The sequence below is a fragment of the Saccoglossus kowalevskii genome, chromosome 8, assembly GCF_978046115.1.
Source record: "Saccoglossus kowalevskii chromosome 8, keSacKowa6.1, whole genome shotgun sequence".
NCBI lineage: Eukaryota > Metazoa > Hemichordata > Enteropneusta > Harrimaniidae > Saccoglossus > Saccoglossus kowalevskii.
In genome coordinates, this window is record NC_140648.1 from 5,386,753 (window position 1) to 5,397,849 (window position 11,097).

Below are 11,097 nucleotides of genomic sequence, written 5' to 3' on the forward strand. Positions count from 1 at the left end.
TTATCACAAGACGTGTATTGTTAACGAACGATCCCAATTCATGTATATTTCATCCACTGTATTGTTTATCACAAGACGTGTATTGTTAACGAACGATCCCAATTCATGTATATTTCATCCACTGTATTGTTTATCACAAGACGTGTATTGTTAACGAACGATCCCAATTCATGTATATTTCATCCACTGTATTGTTTATCACAAGACGTGTATTGTTAACGAACGATCCCAATTCATGTATATTTCATCCACTGTATTGTTTATCACAAGACGTGTATTGTTAACGAACGATCCCAATTCATGTATATTTCATCCACTGTATTGTTTATCACAAGACGTGTATTGTTAACGAACGATCCCAATTCATGTATATTTCATCCACTGTATTGTTCATCACAAGACGTGTATTGTTAACGAACGATCCCAATCCATGTATATTTCATCCACTGTATTGTTTATCACAAGACGTGTATTGTTAACGAACGATCCCAATTCATGTATATTTCATCCACTGTATTGTTTATCACAAGACGTGTATTGTTAACGAACGATCCCAATTCATGTATATTTCATCCACTGTATTGTTTATCACAAGACGTGTATTGTTAACGAACGATCCCAATTCATGTATATTTCATCCACTGTATTGTTCATCACAAGACGTGTATTGTTAACGAACGATCCCAATTCATGTATATTTCATCCACTGTATTGTTCATCACAAGACGTGTATTGTTAACGAACGATCCCAATTCATGTATATTTCATCCACTGTATTGTTTATCACAAGACGTGTATTGTTAACGAACGATCCCAATTCATGTATATTTCATCCACTGTATTGTTCATCACAAGACGTGTATTGTTAACGAACGATCCCAATTCATGTATATTTCATCCACTGTATTGTTTATCACAAGACGTGTATTGTTAACGAACGATCCCAATTCATGTATATTTCATCCACTGTATTGTTTATCACAAGACGTGTATTGTTAACGAACGATCCCAAGAGACGTCTCTCGGTTGATTACTACGAAAATTAGATTTCCATTTTCATTACTAAAAACGCCACTTTGGAGGCAGAAAACGTATAGCTGGTAATATTCGACATGACATTACACTGAATTAGCGATGGTATTACTGCGCGTCTTTTGTAGGTAATTATCGCAGATCTATTCCATTTCGTTACGCCCGTGCCCTTTACTCAACTACCGTGTCAGCGATTTAAAGTACTTGAGGAAATTGGCTGTTCAGAAAGCCCATACAATCTTTTCATAGCCACTGATTAGAAACCGCTTCGATGTAAAAATCTACCTTAAGGCTATTCAACCTGTTCTACATATACTTCTACGTAACTCGCAATTGTTAAACGTTTGTTTCTCGGTCACACATTAGCATCACGAATTTTCGGTTAAAATCACAACTACTTTTAGGTTGCGGTAGTATATACGCGCCTCCAACTCCACCAGGCAGTTCCAGATCTCTAGAATAAAAAGGCAAAGTTTTATATTGACTTCGACTCGGCTACGATGAAGCGCTTCTTTTCAACGACGATATTTTTACTTCTGTTATTTACTGGAGCCAAGACGGAATCGCGTGGAGGACAAACAGGGGACGACGATGGCGACGATGTTTATGAAGTTGTCCTTAACGATGTCTTGGTGGCATTGAATGATGCTGTGAACTACGTAAGCCAGAAGTACCGGGAGGTGAACCTGGATGCTGTACTTGGTCTTCGAATGGCCGAAGGTAGGGAGAGAGAAATATCAAATATTCTACTAGCACTGCTAACGGATTACTCGATATGCAGTCAGAAATTGTGCCACTTTTTTACTGAACGGCGTTGAATTTAAACAAGATTATGAATATTTGGTACACATTTGATTTAATTACGCAACGCTGGTTTGGAAATAAAATTAAATAAGATATAAATTATGAAAATTGTGAATACTAGTAGCACCATTTTTTGATGTGCTACGTCACGATATCATAGTATATCATAGTAGTTCATATTGATCAGAATATGTCATGAAAGCAACCATGCCATGAATGATATGTCCCTCTCAACGAATAATTTTAAGCAATCTATTGTTATTCTTGACAGTTTTGACTGAGTCACTAAAAGGTATTCCATATTTTGATATTTGGAAGTCACCAAAGGGCGGTGGAAAAAGTTGCAGAAATATGTACAACAATATCAAAATGTTATCCTATTTCATCCAAACGTTTTTACAAATCCGTGTGACAAATTCCAGGAGTTCTTTGATTCCTGTTAAGCTGGGATATTATAGGATATTATTACCACACAAGACGCATAATGGTTACTTGTCGCATTGTTCTCTATTTTTTCTAAGGGGTGGGGGTATTGATTTTCGAATAAGATCAGTAAAATGTCAATGATGTGTTTTAAAAACAAACAACACTTTTGTACACCGCTCCAGAAGTTCGTTACGCGGCTAACGGGAATGTGTTAATGTTGTATTGTTCACAACTAATGGCCAACGCCCTATAGTGCATTACGAAATTCTAAGTTCCGTGAGTTGATTATGAAACCGAAACTACGCAAACTTAGAGTTACAAAATAACCAGAATCATTTACCTATTCTCGTTGTTCGTCAAAATGAGGAATTAAGCAATACAAGTACAAATAGTAATACTATCCATCTGATAGGTTTTCCAAATATTGTAAATCACTAACAAACGCAGTTATAAAGAAAATGATTGATTTAAGGAGACGTCATTTTATTAATATTTAGTAGCAGTCGCGTTATCTGCCCAAACGTCGAAACGTCGTTTTTCACTAAACCATGCAGGTCACTTGCAGCCAAAAAGTATGTGTAATACATATCCACTTCAAAAGATGAATGCAGTTCAAGTAGAATCGTGTTTGTTCGTGCGTGGGTCGGGCTTCAAGTGAAAGTCAGTCTTTCTGTGTGTGGAAAAACTGTCTCTAAGTACATGAAACGGGGCGTATGTGCGCGAAAGACCCGTCGCTATGTTCGCGGAAAGATAACTCTCTCAACAGGCATCAATTATATCGTGATCAATATGACTGAGAGATGACAAGGGTATGTCTATTAACTCATTATCTCGTCATCTTAGTTATACTCCAGGGCTGAGGTGAAATTATGATAAATCTAGCCGTCTTACAAATGTAGCTATACTCATCTATAATCATTTATATACGCGTTTTTATAGAAATATCAATTTCCCCGTAGAAGGTGGGAAAATGTGCATGTTAGAGACGAATGTATTACTAGTCTGGGGTCAGCCTGAGAGAGTGCGGTGCGGAAAATGTTAAACCCAATATATCCGATTGAATCTCCTTTAATCTTGGGTATATTATATAAAAATACATGGGATATGTTGGTCCATATTGCGATTCAATATCATTTAGATCTAAACTCTCAATAATGATGATTGTTTTAGAACACTTTCCTCACCGTAGTAGCCGAGTACGATGGAAACAACTCCAGATGAAATTCACTCCCGTCAACCCGAACACGGTGGCAGAGTACCTGGCTGAATTCACTCCAGTCAGCTCGAGCAAGGTAGAGCAGAAGCTGACTTAATTCACCCCTGTTAACCCGAACACGGTGGCAGAGTACCTGGCTGAATTCACTCCCGTCAGCTCGAGCAAGGTGCTCATTATTAGTTCGAATTTTGGCGACCTTCAATGAATTCTATTGAGAGTTTAATTACAATTTCAATGAGAAATTATTAACTCAATAAATCAAACTGCCTCAAATAACGTCAGAGATGTGCTCGTATATCTAAACTGATATTATATTGGTTGATTTATTTCCCAATAATTCTCCACACTTATTTGAAATATGATACTGACTAGTTCCACGCGTCTGTTGCCCCTGTGACCGCCACCCCGTGACACCTTCCTTGCGTAAACACTTGAATTCCTTACATATAGTGCGTATAATGAAATATATACATACAATCGGGATAGTTCTGTTCCGGGATAATATTGTAGTGTACATTATCTACACTTTATTAGGAGAAGTGCAAAAAAACGTGAGACTGGTTCGATCATACAATATGACGTACACACTGAAACGGACATCACCAAGCTTCGATTCAAGCGTGTATAGCACCTATACTTAATAGCACAAATGAATAGAGTATAGGCAGCGACGCTATCATTGATCTACAGAAATTAAGTTAAACCAAAGTTGAAACCTGTATCGATTCAGACAACGAAAGCAATCGTTTGAGTAATATGAATGACGTCATAACATCAATGTAATGATAAAATAGCCCAGTCAAAGCGAGGAACTGACTTAGCTGGAACAAGAATTTTGTTTTGTATATAATTCAATAATATACTCACCATACACGGGATATGTTGGATAATATTGACGATTTGTTGGATATATTAACATTTTACCAAAATCAGAAGACTGTATATCATTTATATTTGAATCATTAATATTCATGGTTGCTATGGATACCGTTAAAAATGATACATACACTTTAAAGCAACGAGTATCAATTTTCTTCTTCAATCTGTACCATGAAAAATAAACTCATTACGTTGTATTCAAATATTCATCACAGAATTGTGAACATTTTCATGTAATCAACGATTTATAGTTCATCACAGATTTCAGTCTTACGTGGATAAAACACTAGTTCTTAGGGTTCTAAGGGTAGTGTGGTGCTCGCCGCGCATCGTTGTATACGTCGTATGGGTCCCGTGTCGAGATTATCGTGAACGACGATTCGTGTAGTGCAATTATATTTCCTACGAAACGAGGTATACATATAGTATATAATATATGTGTAATATTACTTACATAAATATCCACTAACATAACGTAGTGGCAGGAATAGTGTAATAAATATATTTAATGATATTATTATAACAAATAGTCTCAAAAGAGTGGACATCAAAGGAACAGTTTGAAAACCCTGAAGTATCTATTATATGATAATTTATTAGTTCGTGGGCGTGGCGGGCTATACCCACCCACAACGTACGACGGGATTCCTGTGGGCGTGGCGGGCTATACCCACCCACACCGTACGACGAGATCCTTGTGGGCGTGGCGGGCTATACCCAACCATATTGTACGACGGAATCCTTGTGGGCGTGGCGGGATATATCCACCACACCGTACGACGAGATCCTTGTGGGCGTGGTGGGCTATACCCACCCGCACCGTACGACGGGATCCTTGTGGGCGTGGCGGGCTATATCCACCACACCGTACGAAGAGATCCTTGTGGGCGTGGCGGGATATATCCACCACACCGTACGACGAGATCCTTGTGGGCGTGGTGGGCTATACCCACCCGCACCGTACGACGAGATCCCTGTGGGCGTAGCGGGCTATACCCACCCATACCGTACGCCGGCTCCTTGATTCATCTCGTCCTTTTCATGGAGAGTGTGAAAAAAGAAAACAACGGTTATGATATTGGCCACCCATCAGTAAATTTGATTTATCATGCCGCGACAAAAAGAGTGATAAATCAGCCTTCAGCAACTTCCCACCGCTAAACGAGCAACCAGATGAGCAAATTTAGCAGCTTGTATGTTTGTAATGAATGGCGCCAATGTGCTCTGTTTCTTTCATCACGGCAAATGTGATGGATTTCTATCAAAATTGAAATCGATGTAACCGTTGTTGGCAAATTAAGTAACCTTGTGATATGGCTGCTTAGTTGCTATTAGTTACTAACGCCGTTAAATTAAGCTTCGTATCCAGCTGGGATTACGTACAATCTGAGTTAACCTATATACCTTTGTAGGTGTAGAGTTATCACGGGACTTCGGTCAGATCGATGACAATATTAATTCATAATAATATTTGTAAAATACATTCAAATAAACTACTCAAATAACTTAAATTATTTAGAGTTGGCAACCATTTTATGTAGGAGAGGGCTAGAATTATACAACAAAGAGAAAATATAGTCTCAGTAAACGAAATAACCATGTACCTCAAAATTCCAAATTAATTGACGAACTAACATCATTTCAAGTTGAACCTTGCAGACTCCGGGGTATGGTTGGTGTTTGGGGGTTAGGGCCGAAAATTTGATGATTTATCTTATTATAGCAGTAGCCTATTTCCTGTGATGCTTCATACTACTCGTTTCTGTATTTCTACCATGAATGGTTATATCGCACATCGCAACGTCTTTTCACAAATTTTCGAAATTTGTATCCGGTTTTAAGTTATTTATTATAATTTTTGAGGAAATTTAGTGGAAGAAGTTTCTCAGTTGTCTTCCCTGCTTTGCACTTGTCTGACAACCTACTTACTACAGCAGCGTTTACAATGTAAGTCATTTCAGAAAGTGTATTGTAAAAATTATGATACAGCAGGTTATTTTAATTTGTTTATCTTATCGATTTTTTATTTTTTTAAAGATCCGAAATAAGGTTAGTATTTTTCTAAAAATAAACACCAAATTTTTTATTCATTGCCCACCTTCCGAGAAAGTGGCTTATTATGCATTGTAATATTATGCATCGAGACCGTGACGAGCACATTTTTTATCTGACGCTCAATGAAAAGAAACACGAATATTGTTTTTTGGACATTACCAAAGAATTTACAACCTATTTTTTTACATGGGGTAGGGAGTATGGCATTTGAAATATGAGTTCATTATCTGTATACAGTGTCCTACATGCATTATAATATCAAAATACAAAACGTATTACCACTTATGTATAAAAATACATATATCCATTTTAATTGTACTCAATCTAGTGAATATTTCAATACTATCCGTGTAATTGTTTTCGCATATTTCGTCGGGAGAATGGTACACGGTAATGAAATTTACACCTGACCTTAAACAGAACATTCAATGGGATTGAGGTTAAATTTGTCCATTTTACTTTCCAATTAACACATTTGTATATAAAAAAAAAAGATCGGCATTCGGCAACCACCCTGCAATAAATTAATATGGCAAATTTAAAGTATTACACAATTCTATATTAGTCTGAAGAAGTATAGCACTCATTCTACTCAAAGCACAACGAATTTATTAATTTTCCTTTCACACGTTTTATCGTTTTCATTATTTAGAGACCGATTCCAAATGATGGAAGACTATTCCAGATTACTGCAAATAATAGCTTTGTACAGAGATTTTAAATACTTTACATTATGTTCCATGGCTGCCCCACTAATAAGCTCAGAAATGCACCATCAAGTCAGGGCAGACTATGAACCAAGTTGATTTCTTAAAAAGACAATATGGACAACTTGGTAATTTGGTTTGATATTGCATAATGATAATTACAGTGATGTGTGATTTGTTGTAAAATCAAAACTGTTGTTTTGCAAACATAGTAGAATTCGTTCGTCGAATTACTCGTATCGTTAGTGTGTGGAAGCTACGAACCACCAGTACCTGTGGGTAAACAAATGTACTGACGATTTCATTATTTCATCAATACTGCTTCTTGTGTTGCCAACACATACTCTACTGCATTTAGAAAGATGCTCTAAAATACTCAAAGTTATTCACATTTACTCTTTAAAAACGTTTATAGTAACATTTGTCTTCTTATCAATTTGAAACAAAGCGTACCTGCCCATGAGCACAACGAGAAATCAGCCTGAGTGCTATAATTCGGACTTTAAAACTGTCATAATTTGAGCGAAATGCTGCCTTTATTATTCATACTTCAATAGTAATTCCATTTTATATCTTTCAAGCACCTGCGTCGTTTATTGTCTCCTTAATTGGAGTAAAGAAATTGCAATTCACTTGTTCATTGATCGACTTGATCTGTATTCCCCGGATGTAGTGCGGTTAATCACGGTCAATTTAAGGTTGAAATTGCGTACATGTTGACTTACCTGTATCGATTTATTCAATAGTGGCCGTTACTTGACGATTTAAAGATTTTAAAGGGTGGACATGTACATATAAGTGGTCGTTAAAATAGTAAATGTATATTACGTCATAGTTCAGATATCAAAAACTTGGATGAATAGACATGCCACAATCCCTGTACAAATACACACTATGGAGTATTTATAATAATTTATGACGTCACATTGTTAACTGTTAAATCGATTTAATTTTGGGCGTTGATTTGGAAAACATCAATGACAAACGTATTATGTTACAATGTTAAAAGCTATATGATATACTTTCGTTCGTAATTAATTTTAAAGCTTGCGTTACGAAAGTGTAATTTTCAATCCACTGAAAAACACAAAAAACTAGAGGGCGCACCACGATTACGTGTCACACTATTTACATTGCATACGATAATTTAAAAGACTATTTCACTTATTTTCTATTTCAGGCCAATTAAGCGTACTTTTGGAAAGAATGGAAACTGCCGAGACGGTCCCGCACATACAAGAAATGACACTGGAACGAATTCGGGGTTTACAAGAAAAAATGTCGTTTCTGTGTGATATAACCCAGCCCCAGTTAACCAAGTCAGACCCCGAACAACTTGCATGTAAGTTTGCATACAAGTCATATTAATGTATATATCCCGTGAAATCTTAGTAAAATGATTAAAGTTGTTTGTGTTTCTTTTCCAACATTCTGTCAGATCTTGGAAAAATTATTAGAAAGGGATTCTGGGAAATTCACTCGCCTAGCAGAGCCGTGGATGACGATTTGATACTGGAGCCCATTGTCAATGGAGAATTCATGAACGAGGACGCTACCGACGAATGTGTTAGAGAAATTTTAGGAACGAGGTTGAGTATGCACAATTTAAAATAAAGTCGTTATTTTCGAATTAAATTATTTATATACTATAAATCAGTGTTAATTATCTCATATATGCTATAATTGATGTTTATTTTAAGTGCGGACACAAAACCATGTGAAGTTTCTGACGCATGCGTAAAACTTATGACGACGCCAGGCTATGAGATGTATACATTGTCGCACCAAGTATTCTATTTAGAAATTGTGCAACAGGTGAGAAAACATTTGGAAGTCAATGAAATGATTTTAATAACAACTTCCCAGAAGTTTTGATCATATATGCTTATAACGAAAAGTCTATTGCGTAGTTTCTGGTGCGTATGATATTCTGTATGATTATACCATGTAGCCTCGTACGAGGCTGATGCATGATGCGTACGTCCACGGTGCTATGCATATAGACACATGAGCCAACCAGTGCAACTTTTCAGGTTTTCGCACTGTTTTAAACATCGTATAACTGGTTACAAACAAAACAGTGGTATATGACGTAATCTAACAAAAATACGTGATATTGAAATCGTTTATTGCGCGAGTACATCATATCAGAAACAGCATTCATACATTCAATTCAATGTGGTGAGAGGTGAGAGATCAGCACTAAATATTATTCAAAATGTTAAAGATAACGAATGCGCGATATATATTATTTACGTGAAGAACAACTCGAATTGCATTATCTTTTACCAGGAAGGTTGTGCAACGCAAATGGTTCAACGAATGAAAAATGATGGTGTCGACATTGACCCAGATATAATGATGAAAACCTTTTGTACAAATATGCTGAAAGATGCAGAACATATTGCCGATGGTGGGTTTCCTAGCAACAAGCAAGATCTGTTCCTGGAGGAAGGTGAGTAAATTACATATCCATGCAAGTGCCTATTTCGAAGTTAAATATCAATGTTTTCATTAGGAAACCAACTGACCAGTCGTACATCATGTATTGTTTACTAAAAACATAATTTATACATAATTCTTACATATTTCATTGATCATCTACTTCACACTGAGAAAAACGCGTGTGTTTATATTGTAGAATTGTTTTCTTAATTCAAAGTACATACATTTGTGTATTTTCCTCATAACAAACAGCGTTGCTATGTGGGTTGGATGGTTACCGAGAATTTTACCGTCCACAATGGCTGGATCATATTCTACATTGGCAGGACAGCAGCGGATGCTTTAAAAGCAGCTATACTACAGACTTCGCCCATCAAGGTTCGTTCAAACAAATTAGTGAAGCTAAAAGATTTTAGTTTTCGTTATCAGTGTATAATCTAACTACGGGGATTTTAGGACAGGGAAGTAGTGTAAATGAGTATAAAGTCACACTAAAGGTTAGAAAGATGGAGAAAGTCGATCATTGTCTGTGTTTTTTTGCAGACACCAACGACGAAAACAAAGTGAAAAGGAGAGAGAAAATATTAGAAGGTTTGTTATAAGCAAGAATATAATAAGCAATTTTCGTTGTATTTGCGTCTTATGTACATCTACGAACGTTGATGTGATGATGTTGAAAGACACCAATTATTATTTGATCTCTCCGCAGATGGATGTTCATCTCACAAGACCGCTGTTGCCATAGGAACACTGGGTGGATACGTCAGGTACATCATGGAAGCTATGATATAGAGGCGATGACGTCACATCATCAATAAAATGCCATCACCGAGCTCTTAAATCTATGCACACGATATGATGTGTAATTCCCATTTGGAAAAGTTGACGGTGCTCAGTTTAGTTGATCATCGTATTTATGTACACCTGCTTGAATTGATAAACGCCATGTTACTGCTACATACACGCGATTGCTCTTTTCCCGAGAGTTTAACTTTTTTGTATGACCCCAGTGACTAAATTATTAAAGGTTATGTACACAGTCCGTGGAACTTTGACATTATTGTATATTCGTAGGCCACATTGCGCAACATCTCTCACACACTGTGTGATGTAGATATGTATAAATAAATATATAACGTAATCAAATTATCTTGTCCTTAATGTATGTATGTATAGTTGATTGTTTTTCTTTCACGCAACGCTGATCAATGAATCCACATTGTTTCAAATAAGTTCTTGTCGAAATGAGAAACAAAAAAATACATTATCAAACGAGTAAAGAGTGTGAGTGAGTGCGAAGTTATGCTACAGTGTATAATATATCAGTGATGAAAGCAGTTCAAGCTCGAAAAATATCAAACAATTTCAATAATATTCCAACCGTGGATGATGTAATGCACTGTGAACACTTGCCAGCAAGGTGACATCCCAAGAGAGCAGTTTTGGAAGAAATTCCTGATCATTTTCATGTACAAATATCCGTTAAGACTAATAAATTAAATGATGTGTCACTCATTTTCGGCTGCTATAACG

At 36.5% G+C, this 11,097-nt stretch overlaps 1 protein-coding gene across 1 annotated transcript; it reads left to right on the forward strand.

Annotated features, from left to right (window-relative positions):
* The first annotated feature begins 1,267 nt into the window (after window positions 1–1,267).
* LOC100374599 (UPF0764 protein C16orf89 homolog) lies at window positions 1,268–10,710 on the forward strand. The gene is made up of 8 exons (XM_006824746.3): window positions 1,268–1,752; window positions 8,300–8,461; window positions 8,558–8,708; window positions 8,820–8,934; window positions 9,412–9,574; window positions 9,817–9,942; window positions 10,108–10,155; window positions 10,274–10,710. Exons 1-8 carry the CDS (start codon window positions 1,533–1,535, stop codon window positions 10,354–10,356), a joined length of 1,068 nt encoding a protein of 355 aa, XP_006824809.3. The 5' UTR covers window positions 1,268–1,532; the 3' UTR covers window positions 10,357–10,710.
* The last annotated feature ends 387 nt before the right edge of the window (window positions 10,711–11,097 follow it).

Coding starts and splice junctions, on each gene's coding strand:
- LOC100374599 (XM_006824746.3), top strand. CDS start 1,533: ATGAAGCGCTTCTTTTCAACGACGATATTTTTACTTCTGTTATTTACT. Junction 8,462..8,557: donor AGACCCCGAACAACTTGCAT/GTAAGTTTGCAT, acceptor ACATTCTGTCAG/ATCTTGGAAAAATTATTAGA. Junction 9,575..9,816: donor AGATCTGTTCCTGGAGGAAG/GTGAGTAAATTA, acceptor CATAACAAACAG/CGTTGCTATGTGGGTTGGAT.